At 45.3% G+C, this 23,233-nt stretch overlaps 1 protein-coding gene across 2 annotated transcripts in view; it reads right to left on the bottom strand.

Moving 5' to 3' along the window:
- Window positions 1-23,233, bottom strand: part of LOC119161976 (nose resistant to fluoxetine protein 6) — a 208,628-nt gene that overhangs the window by 161,720 nt on the left and 23,675 nt on the right. For both annotated transcript variants that reach the window (XR_012887477.1, XM_075879869.1), the window contains exons 4-5: window positions 13,458-13,569; window positions 3,849-3,933 (exon numbers count right to left, since the gene is read on the bottom strand). Coding sequence is in view for 1 of the 2 variants with exons in the window: in XM_075879869.1 (XP_075735984.1) it covers window positions 3,849-3,933; window positions 13,458-13,569 (197 nt within the window). In the remaining variant the exon portion in view is untranslated. The remainder of the gene's footprint in view (window positions 1-3,848; window positions 3,934-13,457; window positions 13,570-23,233) is intronic.

Here is a 23,233-nt window from a genome sequence, read left to right as displayed (position 1 = left end):
GTGCATTATACGTCTACGTGTTTTTGCGTATGTGATAGTGATGAAGGAAGACAAAATAGTTTTTCCTTCTTCCATGGTGATAGTTGTTCGAATCCGTCTTTATCGTCTGCGATTGTACTGTGCGATAACGTCGGGCCCGGATCAGGCATGCATGAATTGGACGCGAGAGAAGTTCACATGGCGTCGACTTGACGGCAACGATGTCATGCTCCGAGTTCATGAGCATTTGTGGCAATGAAGAAGTATGGGCAGCAGCAGGGAGATGCCATAAAAGAAGTGTGATAACGTGCCTGGCGTGTGTCGTGGTCTTCGCTTGTTTCGGCTGACTCTCAGCTTGGCTGCTGGTAGGTATACGAACGCCATTATTATTATGTTAAGTGCGTATTGCATTTGTCATTGGAGCCTTAACCTATCGTTTCTGGCATTGTGCTGTTTGGCGCAGAGATCTTTTTTGTGCTCGTCACTTCGCGTACTGTTTTTGTGGATTGCTCCACACGAAAGAAAACTGTCTGGAATGCCTCGCAGCACGTTTGCGAGAAAATTCTTTCTTGGCTCAACAAATTGAGTCACTGCTCGCGTTGTTAGGTTTTCTTTCTGCCGCTACAAGTATTCGAATGCACTGCAAGAGTGAGATTTTGTGAAAAGTGCAGCTATGCTCATTACCGTTATCTGTGCCGTTCGCAAATCGCTTGAACCTCGCACGAGTGCACTAAGATAGAAGCGGTGAATCGTGAATCTAGAAAAATGTTTGCTAGCTAAAGCTATAGGACTTAATCTTTAAGTGAACACTCCTGCCTCGTTAACGGCTTGCATGACAACCAAAATTGCTTTGTTTTTGCTGCGGCAACTGCTTGTGGCTGTTTTTCGCGAAAAAGCGATGTAAAGTGTGCAGGAGAAAATTCGTGCGAAGGTGGGAAAGAAAAGGTGGCGAACATTTTACTTTTCTTTTTTCGGTTCAAGGCGCAGTCAAGTGCTGAGGCAACTACTGCCGTGTCGCTTTGTGCAGTGCACTGTATGTATAGTTGTGTTCATTTATTGCTGTTTTATTCTGCTGCGGTTCCTGTTATATTGTTGCCTATATGTTTATTTTTTGTGTTTAATTTAAAAGCATGACATGGCAGCTGTATTTCCGCGTCTCGCAGTGCAATGAACCTCTCTTTGTGCCTGTGCTTATCAAATATTAACAAAGTGGGCATGTGATTACTAAGAATATCGCTTGAAAATAAAAGTTTTCGCTCCTCAAATGATTCTCATGTTTCAACTAAATTGTGTGCATAGAGGCACATTATCATCGTGTGTTGGCCGCTCTAGGGCTGCAGCTTACACGAAGCTCATCGATGCATGCAAACGACACATTAAAAAATAAAGTATTGCCTCAGAGATGAGCACGCATTTAGAAGTGCTTTCGAAGGCTGTTTAATAATCCTAGTCACTACAAAATGGTCTTCAAGACGGTCCTTTCGGTGTTCTACCATCTCTGAGGCTGCAAAGTGTCCCCGCACCCGTTTGGTGCGCTGCGAACCCAAATCAGCTGCAGGGGCCTATGGAAGTCTCTCTTGGCCTTTTATATTACTCTATGGCTTCCGTTTTCTGCCCGCCACAGCTTGCGGTCTTTATCTTTGGCGTGGTTGACACGCCAACCAAGCGAGGTAACTGAGCGTGATTCAACTTCTGATATTGCTGAGTGAAGGGCGAGAACGAGCGGAGGCAAGCGCTATGAACGCAATTAAATTACTTCTTGTGCTTCACCTAGTTTAAAATTCACAAAATAACGAATGGGAAAAGAGAATACAAAAGAGAAGTTCTTCACAAGGGTATTGAGTTTTTTGTTATTTGTAGAAACTTGTGAAAGCCAATAAATGCGAACATTCGCATTAACCCCTCTTCGTTCAACCGGAGCTTACGATGACCGGCAACCGCTACGAGCGTGCATGTTCCTTGGAACCGAAACTAGCGCCGATTTTTTGGGAGCGGATTAAATCGTCTCACCTCAATGGGGGTGGCGATTAGGGCTTGTTGATATGGTAGCACAGACAAAGAACATGTACAAGAAAAGGCACATTCTAGAGAACACAGCGCTGACTTTCAACAACAGTTTTTTTCAACAACAAACTGTTGTTGAAAGTTAGCGCTTTGTAGTCTTGAATGTGGCTTCTCTTTGTCTCTCTTAGTAGATATTATCATTCTCAGCACAGCTTGCTTTTGTCACGTTAGGCCGAGTTGCACTTATATGAGCCTAGTTAAGTGAATGTAAGTGTAGCCGAATATAATTCAGCCTAGTTAAGCCTGGTATCACCTTAAAAATTTGGGTGTAAGGAAGCTTAAGCCCAGGCCAAGTTCCTATTTTTATGTTAAGCGTAGTAAAGCTTCGATGTGTTCAGATGGATCGAGAAAAGTACACGTACAGCTAAAGCCAATTATGCATAGTTGATCATGCTATAATTTCATTTAGTGGAGACAAATTAGCCCAAACAGGGCAAACCTTATCGCGGCCAATTAATACTAGTCGACTTCCCCATGAGCTTAGAGGCGCCAAACCCTGAAAGATACTAATTACTCCTTGCTGACACTATACCAATCAAGCTAATGCATGTTTTGTTGGTGTTAGTTAAGGCACGTACAAGTTATAGTTGAATAATTAACCCAATATTCAGTCACACACAAAGCATACTGGAGTTTTATGTGGCATAATTAGGTTAAATATGCATGACTAAATATGCATAACTAAGCTAATGAGACAGCGCCAAGGTGAGCATAAAAAATCTGGCTAACTGTGGTTGATGATTGCATAATCAAATTATTCTGATCATAAGTACGTGTAATTAAATAAGTTCTAATAAAACACGGATAAAGTAATTGAAGTTCATTTTTCATGAGCTCAGGGAGTCTAAGCTGAGAATGATACTAATTACTAATCACCGAGTCTAGTCTCATTAAGGTAAAATGCATGTTAAATTTCTTCAAAACTAATTTTAATTATGTCGTCGTATTTATTGCACTTGTTTCATCATACTAGGCTCATTAGAATTCAACTTGGCCCAACGCAACAAAGGCAAGCAGCATAAGAAAATTATTTTGTGTGCTTGGCTTCACCAGGTTTTAAGAGCCCCGTCGCGGTGGTCTAGTGGCTAAGGTACTCGGCTGCTGACCCGGTCGCGGGTTCGAATGCCGGCTGCGGCGGCTGCATTTCCGATGGAGGCGGAAATGTTGTAGTCTGTGTGCTCAGACTTGGGTGCACGTTCAAGAACCCCAGGTGGTTGAAGTTTCCAGAGCCCTCCACTACGGCGTCTCTCATAATCATATGGTGGCTTTGGGACATTAAACCCCACATATCAATCAAATCGATCACCAGGTTTTAGGAGGCTGGCTACGCTTAGTTACGCTAATAAATTGGTATAAATCACGTCGCGAGCCTGCCGCTGGAACCAGCCCCGTTGCATCCTTTACGTAAAAGAAGAAAAGAAAGACAAAGGCACAAATTTGTTGGAGCAAGGACAGCGACACCCAATTGTCGCATTGGCTACCAGCGCGTCGGGGAGAGCGGCATGAGAGGCCAACTGATACAACGGGACGTGCATGCACCGCAACCGGCGTCTCGTCGCCAGATAGCGCATCGATGCCTTCGGTCACGCGATCCCATGATTTGCACACTTATGCTCACGCCTGTACATGTGTGTATAATATCTATCATTGCTGTATGCCTTCTAGAGGGAGCTCGAATGTTCAATGGGGGTTACCACTTTTTGTTTGGGCCTTCTTCCTTTTCTTACAGAAAATAAATTGAAAATTGAAATGTTTTAAATCAGCTATTCATCACTGCTTCAACGGTGCCTTCTGCGCATACTTACAAAATGGCAACCTGCACTTTCGTGAATGCCGGAGGCCTGGATGTGACGCAATCCGACACGGTCACATTTATCGCTGGCGGAAGCACTGAAAGAAAAGCAGCGAGTATGACAATCGGATGAGCTTCACAGGAAGTGCCTAACTATTAGTAGCATAGCTCTAGCTTAAATATTCTTCTTTCCAGCTTGCGTTGAGTAGACTAGACACATTCAGCTACGCATAACCGGTTGGTATACATGAGGGCAGGATTAGGACAGGTTAATTTGTCCCACATTTCGGGCTCACGCCAACGTGGTAGCCAGAGCAAATACAATCACGTGAAATGGCGGGTAATGAAATGTTTTTGCGTGTGCACAGATTAGCAGAGAAAACAATTGTATTCATTGAGCGCGGCCATATAACGAGTCCGTATTCAAGGTTTTCAGGTGAAAATGGGAGTTGAAGCTTGGAGGACTCTTGAGCGAATCTTCAGCCGCGGAAGGTGACAGCGTATACAATCGGACCCCGTTCATATCGCCTCTCACTCGCTAGCCAGGCTTTGCTTTTCGGTGGACATCGAATGGTACCGCTGAGAAGGGAACGCCTGTGCACGTAATGCAGTTAAACCACTTTCTAATGGACAAGCACCGGGTAACGGTTCCTGTCCCTTATGCGAGGTGTCTCCTATGGGCATGGTGCCTCGTTCTCCTTTCCTCTATTTCGATGTAGGCACCCTGGTTTCTCTTTTACCAAAATTTCTGTTACATCGGTGCCTCTCATAAAGGGGTTCAACTGTATTGGTCATTTCATACTCTCTTAGAATTCACGCCTACTGCAAGTACAGTTTGGAAGTGCCAATACGCAAAATGTCCTCACTTTGCGAATTAGCGAAACATCCAATACGCGTACTTGAGGGAATACGAGTGCCTACGCAGCTGCATCCTTTGTCTATGCTGTTCACTATAAGCCTGAGCGTTTGTAAGGGCTGGGCCTTTAAACTACCCACATGCTGCACGATTCACATGGTACGACTGTATGCTATCGTGACGTCATATAACATATATGTTGGCGCCGCTCCTCGAACGACATGATAGCTGCAAAAGGCTCTTTCTGAAATAGTTTCCCGCACTTGAGTGGCTTTACAGTAGAAGAACCCAACTGCTCAACAATCAGAAGACCTGGAAGAGACTACCGCTTAAACCCACCACTTTAATAATTGCATTCATCGCTATTTTCGTTGATGGAAACGCTTATTTTAAAGCTAAAGCTTATCTTCTTCCAGTACAAATCTCAAAAACGCTTCGGTTCATGAATATAATTCAATGAAACTTCCTCTCGGACTAGTTGGTGTTGTATCTCAAAAATCATATCTTGCGCGGGAACTCGAGTTATCGCTGAAAAATAATAGTATTGCGCATTTGCTGGTTCATTGCTCAGTCTGCACGTGTGCACCGCGCCTAAGCCAGATCTAGATTCTGGGTAGATGTGGTGATACCTTGTGAAGGGAGTTGCTGGAAGCTTTCTATATTACGAGGAATGGCACAGAGTGTATTAGTGACATGTTCATTCATTTGTTGGGCAACGAGCTCCGATTCTTCCGATCGATGATTAATTAGCTATGCTACAGCTGCGCGCATGCGCTTTAGGTTATTTGTTTTTTTTTCGTAGTTTTTCGAAATAAAGCCAGTTGATGTTTGGCGCTTGCCCTGAGCACTGTCTTCTTCTCTTCTCAATCAGTTCTTTTCTTCCTGCTCGCGCTAAAGAATATGACGTCTGTGGTTCACACCTTAGTTCTCAGCCAAGATCAGTGCCGTCGAAAGACCTTCAGCGAAACACTAAAGCGGCCTGTTCGCGAAGAGGAACAGGGACTCAAAGTGAGTTTTTTGGGCTGCCGTTGCAAATGGCTGCCTTCAAGTAGCGCCGACGGCAGTGAGCAGCGTGTGCGTGTTGTCTTATAGTGCAACAGGTTGGCTCCCTTGTCGCGGCCGGTCCTTGCAGAGTGCAGATTTCTCGTCCCCCCTATCAAAAATCAAGACGCGCGATAAAGTTAAATCTCTACAAACGATTGGTCTCGTCACAACCCAAAACAAGTAAAATCGATCTATGGATCAACAAACGGCTAGACCGCGTTAAACCCTGGCAGATGTTTCACTCACAACCAACGAAGCTGAAACCGAAATTTAAGTGAAACGAGCTCTTTAACGGTTTCGCGTTAAAATTAACATTGAGCTACGCATTCAATATAAGAGATTTACTATCCCCTCTTTGCTAGCTCTTAAATTCGTTTAGTGTTGCTCAGTTCTGGTAATTATTAATACTAGCTTGATCAATTCGTCATGCTTATAATGTATCGCCTCGCCGCGGTGGTATAGTGGCTAAGGTACTCGGCTGCTGACCCACAGGTCACGGGATCGAATCCCGGCTGCGACGACTGCATTTCCGACGGAGGCGGAAATGTTGTAGGCCTTTGTACTCGGATTTTGGTGCACGTTAAAGAATCGCAGGTGGTCGAAATTTCCGCAGCCCTCCACTACGGCGTCTCTCATGATGATATGGTGGTTTGGGGACGTTAAACCCCACATATCTATCTATATGTGCTTATAATCTAGCCTCAAAGTGTCACGCCGTTGTGAACTATTCTATTCAAGGCGCATGTGCATATTGTATCTGTGCCATTTGACGAAGTTTTGTTAGCAGGCAATAAAAACGAGAGAGAGAGAGGGGGGGAGAGAAAAGGCAGGCATGTTAACCCATTTAGCATAAGCGGTATATTACGCTGCACAGGATAAAGGAATGAATGGGAGTGAAAAAACAGTAAAGAAAGGGAGCAAGATAGGGTTAGAAAACACGGCTTCACAGTTCGATAGTCTTGTGCCGAATACGACTTCACTATCAGAGCACAGATATCCGTGCAAGTCTATTGTCTTCAGAAACTGTAACAATACTTTCGTTGCTCTGATTCTGGATTAAGTAAGACTTGTTCTTGCCGATTTGGTTAACGTCAACGCGATACATGTAGCGCCAACTTGGAAATCACATTTCAGAGAAAAAAAAAAGTAGGATGGAGCTGAAAAGTCAGGTGCCAAGCTTCAACTGTTTATTCGAAAGAACAAGCCAACAAATTATAAGTCTCTGTGCATGCGTGGATCCAAATCGGTAAACACTGGTCGCACTTGCGCGTGAAGACGCAGAAGCTCATTTTGGTGAAGTGAAAAAGACGTATCACTAATGGAACCTGTTCATCTCTTCTTAATGTGAAACGCCTCCAATAACTCTCGCGCTAAAGTGTCGTTACTTCTGCCAGTTATCTTGACCACAAGAAGCCGAGGCTCACAACTCCTGGCTTCACAGTACACGGGTGAGTTAGCGTTTTCTTTATTCTTTAAAAATAACTCGAGCTCGATCGTTGACACGGCGTCCAGTTTGCGCCACATACGTCTTCCACATGCAAGGAAAGAAACCCTCAACATTTCCTTCCTTTATCTTCTTGGAAAACGTGGCTTCACGGCAGAAAGAGGTCATTGTGCCGTGAAAATATGACACCTGCTCAAAGAAAAAAAAACATTTAAGAGAGCGAGCCTACATTTACATCTGTCACTTCCTCTCCAACCACGTGGCAACCCTTGCGGTCGGATATTTACGATCAGCCCTGATTCCTCTTGCCAAGCAGTGTAGGCACTCTGCTAGGGTCAGCCATCTCCCCTATGCTCTTTAAATTAGTCATGCTTGGCCTTGCACAGCAATACAACAGGTCGACAACATCCACTATATTATCTACGCCGAAGACATCACCATCTGGGCGTGCCAAGGTAGTGATGGCCAAGTGGAGACATCCCTGCAGACAGCGATTGACACGGTTGAGGCCTATCTCCAAAGAACCGGACTGCGCTGTTTATTGGCTAAATCGGAGCTTCTTCTTTACAAGCCCCTTAAGCGGTGACGCCCCCCCCCCCAACAACTATACATGAACAATGACCCTGTGACACCATCACCCTTCACCTTCAAGATGGCAGCCCTCACCCGCACGTCCTTAGTATCTGGGTTCTCAGTCTCACTATATCAGCCAATGGCCCTAACGGCTTAGCTCGCAGCAAGATCTCCGCTCAATCTCACAACACCTCACGTCTCCTTAAACGTATATCCAACCGAAGAAGTGGTCTCAAAGAAGAGAGCCTTCTCCGCCTCGTGCAATCTTTTGTATTGTATCATATCACCTACGTTCCTGCTTATTTGAACTGATATCGGGCAGAACAAAACAAACTCAATACCCTCAGACGAAAGGTCTACAATTGAGCATTCGGCCTCCCACACTACACCCGCACTAAACTTTTCAATCAACTAGGCATTCACAACACCCTCGCTGAATTCATCGAAGCCCAACAACGCAGTCAGCTTGAACAGCTCACACTCATTGAAACGGGACGTTCTATTCTCTTCACGCTTGGCTTCATGTATCATCAGCAATAAAGCCCTAAACAATCAATTCCGCGCAAACTTTGCAGCTCGATCCATGCGAATCTCATCCCTGGAAACATGCATCCTGAAAACAACAGAGCCCGGCGCCAAGCTCGCACTGGAGCCATCACAAAAGCCCTTGCCCACGCACTTGGCGCCACATTTGTCGACGCAGCTGAGTATCCTCGAGGCACACGTTTTGTAGCTGTCACCACACGCGATGGAGTCCTACACTATGCAACCTGCATCACTACTCCCTCTGCCGAGATGGCTGAAGAGGTGGCCATCGCCCTGGCCACTCTAGATCCCACCGGTCACACCATCGTATGCGACTCTCGCTCAGCCGTCACTTACTACAGCAAAGGTCGCATTTCTTCTCAAGCGCTTCGCATCCTCTGCCAGGCATCACACTTGAAAGAAAACATGATCACCTTGACATGGATCCCCGCCCACGCGGGCCCAGTCCACCCACGCCTCCCCAACCTCAACGAGGTCACCGACTCCCTTGCGCTAGGCTTTGTCAACCACGCTGGAGCTACTGGAGACGAGATGGACACCAGGGATAACCTGACTACCTACAATGATCTGGTTAAGAACTTTTACCTCAGACGCCAAGCCTTTCCCCCACCTCAACCCAAGCTCCACCGGGCACAGGCCACCACTTTGCGTCTACTTCTAACGAACACGTGTCCCTCGCCTGCCCGCCTTTGCCTCATATTCCCGGACGTGTACACAACCTCCCACTGCCGGTGCTGCGGCACTCACCCGCTTACGCTTCCGCATATGCTGTGGGTGTGCCCGGCACAGTACAGACACACTAACAACATGACCCTTTCGTCGAAGCTCCATGAAGCTCTGCGGAGCCCCACTCTTGACCACTAAATTTGCGCGACCCTGCACGCCCGTGAGGCGACATCAATGCAAGCCCTTGGCGTCCCCTCATGGGAGGCCTAGGACCGGTTGCCCAAACCTGGTGGTTTCTGACAGTAAAGTTTATTCCTCCTCCTCCTCCTCCACTGCCGCGAAGCCACACTTCGAGGTTAAAAGTAGGTTTACATATTACGTGCACCCCGATTAATCGCTTTAAACTTACAAAGACGTTATTTGGGGAAAATGGGCGAAGTATGGCAAATCGTAAAACGTAATGTATCTAACCACTGATAACTTTAACTTTACCACTATCGAAATTCTGCTACTGTTTGAATATTTGTCTTAGAAATTATTCCATGCTATAGTTATCACTTCGCTCCAAACCAACAAAATGATACTCGCAGAATAACGCCTAGGCTGAGTTGGTTTGAATTCATATGCTGAGGTGTTACGACAGCGTGGTAACGAATACAAAGGGCAAAATGAAGCACATGGCCTGACTTAATCTTGCCTTTTGTATTCATTACCAGCTGTCGTAAAAATAGCTCAGTTTGAAAATGATATTTGTAAATGTTTACACAAAAGCTCGAAAAAATACTCCATGATAAAGCCTTTCGGGCAAAATTCTGAATTCAGTGCCTATATTGCCTCATGCAGCGCAGGGTTGGACTGTCTCGCTTGCATCTTACGCAATATCGAATGATTGTTACGCTTCCAGCTCTTCCTCCTGCTTATGATGATCGTCGTCAACGACTGGGACGACAAATACAACAACAGCAAAGTCAAGGTGAACAAGCCACTAAAGAATGCTTCGAATCCGCTTTCGAAGTCTGCATGTACTCAGCCGCCTCGAACCGAGGTCATTTTCCTAGTATATGCACGCGTTTCCTGTTTTTGGGTTCTTAATCCTCAGTAAATGACCGGAATACGATTGCATCAAAACATGGTTTCGAACAAGCTTCATGATTATCCCGTGTATTTTCCGTACATTAGAAAACCAAGATGCACGCCATGGAAAGATGCTTTCAATGATCACGAGTTCATGAAGCTAACCGATTTTATCTCATCTGGTGCCAGTACAAAATATTGTCCCGAAAAGAGAAGGGGGAAAATGCTTGTTTACATCGATGTATAGCGGTCATCTCTTCGCTCTATACCTGGTTGCCGCCTTGTTGTACATTGCCCTGTGGCACAACCATAAAGGGTGCCACCAGGAATAATAAACATGGCATAAGTGAATATTTTCGTTGGACATCGAGCCCAATAGTGAATGTGAAATGACTGACAAGCACACAAATACAAGTCGTCGCATATAGTGTGAATACAGCTGTACAACAACGAAAGGATGGTCCCCGCACGATCCATGCGCTGCTGACCAAGGAACATACAACTGGAGCGGGATTGTCGCTACGCCTGAACTTGCTTGTTTATTTATGAACCTAACTAGTAAATGATAAATGTGCATTTCCAAAAACAGTGTTGATGCATCGTAGTTTGACGTGTCTTTGCGCTTCTTATCCTGTAAAAATATGAACGAATAAGCACCTGTCATGTTCTTTTCTCTACCGCACCTTGTTCTTTCCGCAGATAAACATCATGAATTTGTGCCAACTTCCCAAGCGCTTTAATACCTGTAATGCATATATATGTGCGTGCATGTACATGTGAAATGGAAAATTTTCGGGGAAGTGTAGACCCCTGCTCAATAATAACTTGACAAAACTTGTGGAGCTCGCTCAGACTCACTCATTAAATGTATTTTGCACCTATAGCTGACTCAGACTTGGACTCACCAAATTTTTCTGTAGCCGGACTCACTCAGACTCACCAAAATATAACTCACCCGCACTCATACTCGGGGTTTGAGCGAGTACGAGTGAGTCGACTCATGAGTCCGTTAGCCTACAGTCAGCTGTCAATGCTCTTTAACACCAATATCTCACAAAATCAGGGCTATATTCTTGGCGCACCTCGATATAGTACCTTGGAATACGAGTTAAGAGTGTTCGCAAACCAGTAAGGTCATACTTCTTGAAAGAAGTCACAACATGATATATATTTATCAATAACTTCCCAGGAGGAGCTACCGGGAAAGGAGGGGGGGGGGGTCAAGGTACCCTTTATTAAATGCACGCCTGTAGTCAATACATATTGAACTAGTGACTGAATGACTGCTTTGGAATACCTGAGAGTAAACTTAACATATTTCCACAGCGCAAGACTACGAGTAGTTATGACGCAACTACAGAAGAAGAGACAAGGACAGAAAGAGCGCTACTCGTAGTCTTGCTCTGTGCAAATATGCTGATTCCCAATCACCAACTAGCCCAAACATCTGTCTTATCGAGTAAACTTAAGCACAAACGTGAATCCAGGTAAGCCTGATAGCAATGCTGAAAATGAGTAGATAGGAGAATTGGTCGGCAAAAAATGGAACTCACTCAGACTCACCCAAGATTGCCCTTTGGACTCACTCGGAGCGTCACTAAAACTTTCATCCGGCCTCACTCAGCCTCTCACTCTCAAATATTTTCAACAACCGGGCTCATTCGGACTCATACTCACCAAAGTATTACTCACTCAGACTCAGACTCACTGCTTGATTTGAGTCTGAGCGAGTCCGAATGAGTCGACTCATGAATGAGTCTGCCAACCTATGCCCCCAACCACTCTATATACCACTAGCTACGTCGGGGGTAGTGTTGTCAACTGAGAAAATACATCGAGGCCACGTGGTCACCTCATTTTCTTACGTGCGTGCCTTATTGACTTTAGAGGCGTGGTAATACAGTTTACATGACCATGCCGCAATTTTAAAAGTCGTTTCCTTTGCTACAGCCTATCTAAAAGTAGCTTGCTTTCCACTAAATTTCGATCACCTAAGGATGTCTGCACTGACTCAAGCTCAACCTGCACGGCAAATGAAGGCTGGAAATTGTGCACTTCAATTTCGGAACGCGTTTAAAACTGGCTGCACGCATCGAATAGATACAGGTGAAGTTTGCCGGAGCAATCTTGTCGCCCAGCCACAAAGCTAGCAGTTCGCGGCGACTGTATGCGATAATGTTTCCACGGGGACAAAGCATTTCGATAGTCGCGATGATGCGAAAACACCAGCGAAGTTCGATTTGAATTTAAAATGAAGAACCACAAGTGTTAAAACATAATCTGGAGAGCCGCACTATACGGCGTGCCTCATAATCGTGTCGCGGTTTAACTTTCTTTATTTCATTCTACTCACCGAGAACAGTGCTTCGAGATAGGTAGTAGTGCACTTGAAGTTCTAATAGAGTATGTCTACATAGGACAGGTAGCAGCCACGGAGCCAAGCCATGACAGTGGAATAACTAGAAGAATAAGAATGGCATGGAGGACATTCGGCAAGCATTCTCAAATTATGAAGGGTAGACTGCCACTATCCCTTAAGAGGAAGATAGATAGCTGCATCTTGCCAGTACTAACCTACGGAGCAAAAACATGGAAGATTACAAAGAGGGTTCAACTTAAGTTGAAGGCCACGCAGCGAGAAATGGAAAGGAAAATGGTAGGTGTGACCCTGAGGGAAGAGCAGAGTGCGCCAGGCAACAAACAGGTGTGAAGGAAGTGCTGATGATAATGATGGATCACCAAGGTAGTATATTGGGGTTATGGCATTTGATCCAAAAGTCGCAGGATCGTATCCTGGCCGAGGCAGCCGCATTTCCACAAGGCAAAATGCTAGAGACGCTTGGATTAAGTCTCACGTTAGGTACCCCACGTAATGGAAATATGGTGAGCCCTCCAATACTGCGTCTCTCATAATCATGTCATAGTTTTGGGATGTTAAACGTTCCCCAATATATTAAACTCTCGTTATGTTTTTTCCACCTTTCTAGTTTTTTTTTCCTCTCATGAGGTAAGCAGCCCAGATTGTCGGTGACGCCAGACCGACAACCATCCACATTACCTTTCAGCCGAAAATTGCTTTGAGCATCATGTTAATGTCGGCGACTTCTCGCCATCTGTGCCGTGTTGGCATATAGCATGAATGCGTGTTTACACTAAATATTGTGACCCCACGAATCTTCCGGCATATCACAGGCGCAAGTAGGGAGTCGTTAATATTGCACTGATAATATGAGTTGGCGTGCACATCGACGTCGCTGTAGACGATAGCCGCGCTATTTTATATGCATGCATGCGTGCGTATGCTCCAGCCACACGAAGTACATACCGATGCTCGCTGTATGACACGCACTACCGCTGCTATCGCTGGTAGGGTATGGCGCGGGCGCCCTTTGAACATACAAAATGCATAGTAAACGTACCTGCTCTGATCAGCTCCTGCAGTTCACCCTCGTTGCAATCATTGAGCATGCACACGCCCATGCGGAGCAGCGGAAGCTTCAGTTCGTAAATGCTTTCTCTGAATTTGGGGATCTGCGCAAGAAAAGAGCAACAACCCGAGTATACTGAGGGTGAATACTTGGCAGTTTTGTGAAGTGTTTAGCCATCTATTTATGCTCGCATGGTCTTTTAAAACACTGAAAGTGCGCTCTATTTGCCGCTTGCTTTCGTGACTATACAATTATCTGTACTACTGCGGGACTATCAAGACGAAGCGTTAGATTTCTTTTTCTTTAGTTCTTACTTCTTTCGTAGGAAAACATTACGCCTGTTAACCAGCATGTACTAATTTGTAAGCGTTTTCAGTGTGATTGACTGCGCTGTCTGAACCATAAATTTTTTAGTGGAATACGAAGGTCCGGTAAAGTGAACTTAAATGGTAAATCAGTTATACTAGCGATTGCATCCGCCCGTTGACTATGACGCTCTGGCCTTGGCAGTATGAATATGCGACTTCAATTACCTTCCACAAAAGCCGCTTTTAGGGCGGAATAGCATAAGTTGTTTTAAGAGAGAGAGAGAGAGAGATAAATATGCAAGGAAAGGCAGGGAGGTTAACCAGACGCACATCCGGTTTGCTACCCTGCACTGAGGAAGGGATAAAGGGGAGAAAAGAGGTTGCAAAGAGATGAGAAGGTACACACAATCACGAGCACACTCGGGGAGCACACACAGTCTACAGGTGTTCACTCAGGTTTGTTGACTTTAGGTAAAGTAGCAGTGCTTCAGTTGCTTTCTGCGCAACTGAGGCAGATGCCCAAGGTTTTAGTATCTTCTGCACACAAAATGGTCCGAGGTCAAGTTGATTCAAAACCATCTGGAGCTGGCATCGCTGTGTGTCGTAGCAAGCGCAGCTGCACAGGACGTGTTCGATGGCCTCTTCAGCTCCGCAGTAGTCGCATGTAGGAGTGTCTGCCATACCAATGCGAAAGGAGTACACCTTTGTAAATGCAACACCCAACCAAAGGCGGCATAACAGTGTGGCATCGGAGCGGGAAAGTTGTGATGGTAGCTTTAGCTTGAGCGAAGGATCCAGTTCATAAAATTGACACCTTTGGAAGCTGGTAGACGACCAGAACGTGCGTGTGAGATCTCGAGCCAGCAGGTAAAGTTGTCTTGATGCATCATTCCTTGATAGAGGAATCGGGACTACACGGGTTCTTTCATGGGCTGAGCGGGCTGCATCATCTGCTAATTGATTTCCGGTAATACCGATATGTCCAGGCAGCCATTATTATATAATATCATGCCCTCGTGCTAGAGCTTCATGATGGCAATGTCTTATTTCTTGTACCAATTGGTCATGACTCCTCCTACGCATGGCAGACTGCAAACTCTGAAGCGCTGCCTTTGAATCACAGAATATGACCTATTTTCCTGGACGTTCTTGAACGAGATATTGTAAAGCAGCCCTTATAGCAGCAAGCTCTGATGCCGTAGATGTAGTCATATGCGACAACTTAAACTTGATTGTCATTGCTGCAGCCGGAATTACAGCGGCACCTGATGAGCTGCTGGACGAGATGGACCCATCAGTGTATATCTGCGTTCGGTCTAAGTACAACTCATGTAATAATAGCAGTGTTGCTTGCTTCAATGCTACTCTGGAGTGATTGCTTTTCTTTTTGATTCCCGGAATTTCTAGACGTACTTGCGGCTGGTCGAGGCACCACAAAGGACATGCCATTCTCGCAGCTGGCGTATATCCTGATGGAATGCTGTTTAGGTGCTTGGCTAAGACGTCTGAAAACGTAGCACGTGGTCTTCCGGAGGGTAGAAGGGCCAAGTGGTGGTCGGGGACACGGCTAGCATGTCGAATGTGCGCTCTGAGGCAATCCACAACTCTACATGTCCTGACCGGATGGTTTTGGGTAAGCATGATTGTGGCATACGTAGAAGCGCATCGGGGCAGTCCTAGGCCGATACGCAGTGCCTGACCCTGAAAACTCTCCAATGAATGAGTATTGGATTTGCAAGTGTTAGTCAGTACCGGCAAGCTGTAGCGCAATAGACCCAGAAATAGGGCCCTGTACAGCTGTAGCATAGAGGCCACAGAAGTTCCCCATGCTTTCCCGCACATGAATTTCATTATATTCACAATAGATAGCAGTCTCTTCTTCAAGTACGCACAATGTGGGCTCCACGAAAGACTTCTGTCGATTTTTATGCCCAGGAAACGATGCGTCCATGCATATTTTACACTCTGCCCATAGACGTAAACAGCGTATGGCGTCATTGGTTTGCGTGTAAACGCCATCAACGCGCACTTCACAGTTGATATATTTAGGCCTTGTTTCTGAAGGTAGGCTGTTGTGAGGGTTGCTGCCCGCTGTATTCGTGCGCGCACCTGAGGGCGAGTAACTGCAGCACTCCAGAGGCAAATATCATCGGCGTATATGGATAGGCACACCGGCTTTGGCAGAACCTTCACCAGACCAATGAGGGCAACATTGAACAATGTGGGGCTTAAAGCACCTCCCTGAGGTACTCCGCAGTAGGTGTAATGTTCAGCAGTTGTACCCTCATATGTTTGCACAAAGAAACCCCTGCCAATTATATAATCTTTTATCAATTGAAACATTTGTCCACCAATGCCCATTGCTGAGAGAGAAGTGAGGATGGCATCGTGAGCTAGATTATTATATGCACCCTTCACGTCAAGAAAGAGTGCCACTGATATGCGCTTGCGACTTTTTTCTTGTTGAACAAATGTCGATAAGTCAAGGACACAGTCAATGGAGGAGCGGCCCCGACGAAAGCCTGCCATGCAAGAAGAGTATTTGGCGTATCGTTCCAAGTACCACTTGAGACGAAATAGAACCATTCTTACCATCACCTTTCCGAGGCAGCTTGCGAGGGCAATAGGGCGATACGCTGTCAAGTTCAATGGTGATTTTCCCGATTTCAAAAGTGGTATTAATCGACTTATTTTCCATTCTCGGGGAACACGGCCGCTGAGCCAGGAGTTGTTGAAGCATGTTGAAAGCTCTTTTCTGGCTTTTTTGTCCAAGGTGTCCCAACGCACTATAAGTAATACCATCAAGACCTGGCGATGACATGCGCTTAGAAGCGACTAACGCACCTTCCAGTTCTTCCATGGTGAATGGAATGTACATTTCTGGTAATCAGGTCTCAGGAACGATCACGGCGTCGATGCTCTCGTTCATAATATTCCCGGCAACTCTCGTGCAAAATTCTTCAGCCACCTCAAGTTCTGTTTTTCTATGATGGAGTGCCAAAGCTTTAAAAGGGTGCCGTTGTTGCGGAGAGGAGCGAAGACCACGAACTGTTCTCCAGGTATATGACAGCGGTTTATGAGGGTCTAGAGATTCGCAGAATGCTTTCCAGCGTTCGCTCTTCAGCTTGTAAATGCGTCATTGAATCTTTTTCTGGAGCCGCCTTGCTTCCCTCAGATCGTAAATTGATCTTGTGCGTCTGTATCGTCGTTCAGCACGCCTTTGTGTAGCTCGTAATCTTTCCAGTTCGATGTCGAACTGTGTTGTTTTAGACGAAAATGGTAATTTACGTTTCGACGCTGGCATAGCTTCCGCTATGCTATTTTTCAGGCTGCAGGCGAGGCCTTCTTGGCAAGCGTCCTCAACACGCGATGTAAACATCGACCAGTCAGTGCCAATTACAACACCGGAAGAGAAATTTTTTATGATACCATCGATCGTCACGTAGATGGGTATGTGATCACTCCCATGAGTCTCAATATCGCAAAACCATTTAACTTTGTGAGAGAAGCACCGTGACACCAATGTCAGGTCAAGGCAACTGCCATACGTGAGACCCCGCAGATATGTGGGGGTACCATCGTTCATGATGGAAAGGTCGTAATCGGAAGCGAATGTAACAATGTTCCGGCCCCTGGCATTCATCCTAGTGCTCCCCCAAAGCATGTGATGGGCGTTGAAGTCACCGGTGATAATCCAAGGCCCATCGGTCCTCATTAGGATGTCTTTAATTCTGTCGCAGTCAAATCCCGATGAAGGAGATATATATCCACCAATAAGCGTGAACGAAACTGCATTCTTCTTTACACGAAGACACACGTACTGATTGTCGTAATTTGAACTTATTGGGTGCGAAAGATAAGTCAAGTCTGTGCGAATATAAACAATTACTTTGCTTCGTTCTTGGCAAGCGGCTGAACAAAAAGCTTCATAACCGGACAATCTATAGGGCGTTGATACGTTTGGTTCACATATGACAAGTATAGGGAATTGATTGGCCCGAACAAATTGGCGAAAGTCCGAGATACGGGACTTCATGCCTCTGGCAATCATTCCACTGAAAAATCGACGCACTTTTAACTTCAGTGTGAAAGATGAGATTTTGTTGAGCCATTGTGCTTATACGACGTTAGCAAGAACTGGATTCAGTGCATCCAGTATTTGCAGTGCACTCTTAGCAGATGGAGATTGTATGCTGCTCAGTAGCGTGCGAATCGTGGCAATTAATGATTGCACAATTGCAGTCACTTGTCTGTCTTGGTTCGAAAGATCTCGAACCGGGATCGCGGGCTGGCCGTCATGAAACTCCTTCGGTTCGCTTGATGCTGCTTCCCTTTGAAGTGCAGGCCACTCTGTCGCAGTTAGGGTATGCTCACTGGCTTTGTCCTTTACAGCCTTTTCCACGGCATGTGGTCTGGGAGGCAAAGGAGGTGGTACTGATGAGGGATCACGCAAACGTGTCGAGGAGGTAGCGGGCGTCCTTGAAGAGCGACGTCAACGTGAACGACGCCTTCTGACTTTAGCTGCGGCTTCTCGATGAGATGTGTGATCGCGCACCATCTCCTTCAAGATGGCAATTTCCTTCTGAATCCGCGGGAAGTCCTTCGATGTGGCTTCATGGGATCCATTGCAATTAGAGCATTTCTAGACAGTTGCGACGCACTTATCCGCTTCATGGGGCTCGGTGCAGCGGTGGCATACCACCTAATTCTCGCCGACACTGCTCACATGTCCAAGTTTCATGCATTTACGGCACTGGAGAGGCTTTGGAATGAAAGGCCGCACAGCATGTCTGAAGTACCCCACCTTCACATGAGAGGGGAGCGATGTGCTCTTAAACGCAATCTTCACACAGCGAGACTTGCCTAGCCGGGTGACATCAACAATTGGAGTATGAGTAGTTGACTTGACAAGAAATTGTAAGTCATTATTGGAAATAGCCACATCTATGTTGTAGATCACGCCGGTTACTACATCACATCCCAAGGGAACATGAGAGCGCACCTGGTTGCCGTCCAAGTCAGTTACACTGCGCAGAACGCCCAACGCACTTGCGTGCAAAACGTCCACAGTAAGTATATTCTTTCTGGCGTTCACTCTTATGTCCGTGATCTCATTTGGCACGAGCGTTTCCAGAGACCTCGACACAGACTGTCTGTTAAGGCGTTTCATGCTGACGGTAGGAAGTGCAGGCAGAAACAGGATGGTATAAGTGTTCGATTTTGGCGCTTCACTTACAGTTTGAATAGTTGAGGATGAGGATGTCCTCATGTTCCTCCTCTTCGCCTTGCGGCTCAGCACAGGTTGGAAACCGTCATCTGAAAAGTCCTCACTGCTGAGAGAGTAAGCATGAGTGTCTTCACTGTCACTGTCACTCGCTTGTCCCATCCGCTTTTTGGAGGCGGCCGCCGCTGACGCCGCTGGTGCCGGCAGGCGCCCGGGGTGGTCTGTCTACATTCATCCCCTCCAATGGAGCAGCGAAAACTGATCAACAGACTTAAATTACAACTGAAATACGCCGGAGTTAGCAGAAGTAGCTCCTATTCAAAACCAAGTTGTTTTAAAAGGAAAGCATTTTGTGCCAGGGTCCAAGATGGCTGCTCTGGAAAATTTCGTCACAGATGTCATTGTAAGATATACACTAACATATAGCGAAAAAATCACACACGTTTCCCGAAAGGTTACCCGGAGTAGTACGCGAAGCAGCAATGAGGGGATCTTGAAATTTTTGAAATCCTTAACTTTATTTTCATCATTGTTGAGCGATCGTTCCGTCATCATATACCACTTTAAACTCTGGAGAACGTTTCTTCATGAGCCCCGCAACGGTGGTCTAGTGGCTAAGGTACTCGGCTACCGACCCGCAGGTCGCGGGATCGAATCCCGGCGGCGGTGGCTGCATTTTCGATGGAGGCGAAAATGTTGAAGGCCCATGTGCTCAGATTTGGGTGCACGTTACAGAACCCCAGGTGGTTGAAATTTCCGGAGCCCTGCACTACGGTGTCTTTCATAATGACATGGCGGTTTTGGGACATTGAACCCCAGATATCAATCAAACCCCACATATCAATCGAATCTAAGTTTTTCCTTGAGTATAACGGCTTAGTGGCCGGTAAAGTATACCATTAAAGTCTCTTGATGCAACAATTGTAGCTTGAAGTTTGAGAATGCAATGCCAAGGCACGTCTCCCTGATAGTGGTAGGATCGTATGAAATGGATCATAGAGCATCGGAGAACGTAGCGGGACACCATGTGTTGTCTTCATCCACGATGTGCACGTTAAAGTCCCCGGTGAGTACGAAGTGATTGTCCTTGTGTAATGTATCATAACTGCATAGCCCGCGAAGCCGAAGCGGCCCGGAAGCACCGGCAAGCGGACCCGTGGCCGCCGAGCGCCAGGGGAAAGTGCGAGTGCTGCTACCGTTGTTGAGTCTCTAGTGGTCGCACCTAGTACTAGCGGTCACGCCGGGGGGACAAGCCTCGCTCACAAGCTGCTTCGCATCTAAAAACTAGAAGTTCCATTATCCCTCACTCTGCAGTACGTTGTGCGAAACCACTCGCCATGCGTTCTTCAGCTTTATATATATATATATATATATATATATATATATATATATATATATATATATATATATATATATATATATATATATATATATATATATATATATATATACGTGTGTGGTGGGTGTGTACACATCCGCGAAAACCGAATGAGAACAGCAGGTGCAAAAGAGGGGAAGGGGGATGTTCCACCCTTTTCTTATCTTGTTAAGCATGACTACAAACCGAATATATGAGCACCATGTGTTCACTAGTTTGATCGTAGTTTGAGCTACTTCCTTATGAAATATGAGAAACAGTGCAATGAGAACAACCACCGGATACATGTATGTTAGCTAAACCAAACATATCGTTTGGCCACTGAATTGCAGCCATGCGTTTTTTGTGGATCAACAATTTTTCGCTCCTTTTGACTTTCACTAACTGTAAGAGCTACAATCTGCCCATGCTATCAGCTGGCTCAGCTTTGCGTGAATGGTGCGTAGTATGGCTGGCGTAGAATCGAGCGCAAGGCATCTATGTAGAAAATAGTATCCTTTTATTTTTTAAGAATGCGCGATAACGGTCGCGTGCAGTAAATATCCTAAATAAATATTTGAGTTCACCTTACCCATTCTATGAGCGTAGCCTTCATTACACAATGGCAAGTAATGAATTTTCGCATCTCACACACAGTAGATCGGAAATCATGATGACACTCCTGAATGGGTGGTGTCACTATATTTTTGGCTAGTGTTGTTTTCTGCAAGCGTTTCCTATAGCTCCAAATAGCATGGTGCACACAACACGAATAATGTATCCTCGCTAAATATTTAATATCACCTTATCTATGTGTGCAACTTTCAGTTTCGGTATCTGGGTGCCGAGTTGGGCATTGACGTAGAGGGGCACACTCTTAAAAACAAGTTACTAAAAAGGAAGCAACTGCAAGCAAGTAGGTAGTAACTGCAGCGGTGGCTTCGACCGTTACTACGCGTTTGCTACCTGTTTACTACCTACGTTTGTAAACAGTTACTAGCTACAACCATTACTGACTTTTTGCGACCTCTTTACTACGTACGTTGGTAAACAGTTAGTAATTGAAACGAAAGAAGTAGTAACTGCCACCGTTACAACATTTCATGCCCCGTTACTACCTTTTCGCTATCCGGCTTTTGACTATATAATCCAAAATAGTGTGTGAATGCTATTCTGATAATTTCTGAGAGAAATTGCCTCAACGTATAATCATTAAACTTAAAAATGATGCAGAAGGTATTTATAGATCAAGAAAATATATTTTGTTTCAAATTATGCAACCGAGATATGTAAATGTCATTCTGATATTGTCGAAACGGAGAAGTACGAGTTAACGAACCATAAGCAAGTGCTAGACGCGTCGTAATAGACAATTACAACAAACTTGGTAAGTACAGCAAATATTAGCAAGACCGGCAGATCAAAATAACCAGACAGTCACATATAGCCTCAAAGACAGTCACAGTTAATCCACTGCGGCGTGTCTCCAAATATTATCATTGTTTTGGCGCGTCAAACACCCAAAACGATTATTACCTTTTAAACGCTGATATATTAGTCATGTGAAGCATTCAAATGCACTGAGAATGAATTCAGTACTTTCTCCGGCCACTGTACATAATGCCCTTTTGTGACCATTTTATAATGAATAAATGTAACATATAATATTCTATAAGAGAGGTTTATGCTACGTATCTTGTCTACGTCAAAGTCTTGTGCTACGTCACCAAACAAACGTAATCAGGTAGTATGTTATAGTGCTAACGATTTATATTTGTAAAAATTGATCCAGAAACGGAAGGGCTCCCCTGTGCCAGACATATGCCCCTGCAAAGTAGGGGCTATATATACCCCACGCTTACTTCTTTCTACAAGTATCCGTAAAAAATAGTGAACTTGTTTGGTCTGTGTATTCTTCGCATCCATGGCACACCCCACTTCTTATCCGAATTTGTGTAGTTAAAAGACGCTGATTAGCCAACATTAGCAGTGGAGAAATATGCCAAAATGAATGAACTGGGTAGTATCCGTTACTACTTTTTTTCTTGAAACCTTCAAAGTTACTACCCATAGGTGGTAACAGCTAGGGTAGCAACAGTTACTAACTCCTGGTAGTCACATCAGAGGTAGTAACTATTGCCACCCTTGCTGTTACTAACTGCACTTACTACCAGGGTTGTAACATATGTGACAAACTATTACTACCCCAAAGTTAGCAAGTACTACCACCTTTTTTTCTAAGAGTGTAGTTGGCTTGGTCACGTGGCCACACAAAACAGTGACGCACGTTGGGTTGAGTATTATATACTCTCGCACACACGTGCTATGCATGCACCAGCAAAACAAATGGGGCGACAGTTGTCATGGCTAGCTCCAGCGGCCACGATGCTTTGTCTCTACGTACGCTGCAGAGTTCCGGAGGTCACTCACGTCACTACTGATCTGGTGTGACATCACGATGGCTTGTGTTGCCCTTCCTATGGAGCTACGTCAGTGTTGAACGCGCTAGCGATTGGCCTCGAATGAGCATTTAAGTACACTTTGGAAGTGAATTAAAAGATATTGTGAATGCTTACTATGACCGATCATTCGCATAGAGTGTCATAGCATACAAAGGAAACCTACAACAAGCTTGCTATAACCTCGAAATTTTATGGCACCACCCATTTGATGACAGAGAGGACAGTACAAATGGTTGAGTATATGTCCGTAAATGTTTTTATTTTCTTTTTTAATGCTATCAGTAACTTATCCGGTCTAATTTGCTTTTATGTGCTTTTTTGATACATTGATAGTTATAGGTCTCAGTGTACTCTCAAAGTAAGTTTTGCATATAAAGTACGATGAATTCGACAGGCTTTGCCAGTTTTGGGGAATA

Source organism: Rhipicephalus microplus, chromosome X, assembly GCF_043290135.1.
Source record: "Rhipicephalus microplus isolate Deutch F79 chromosome X, USDA_Rmic, whole genome shotgun sequence".
Classification (NCBI taxonomy): Eukaryota; Metazoa; Arthropoda; class Arachnida; order Ixodida; family Ixodidae; genus Rhipicephalus; species Rhipicephalus microplus.
The sequence above is the reverse complement of the archived record's forward strand: the minus strand, read 5'-3'. Positions and strand labels throughout refer to the sequence as shown.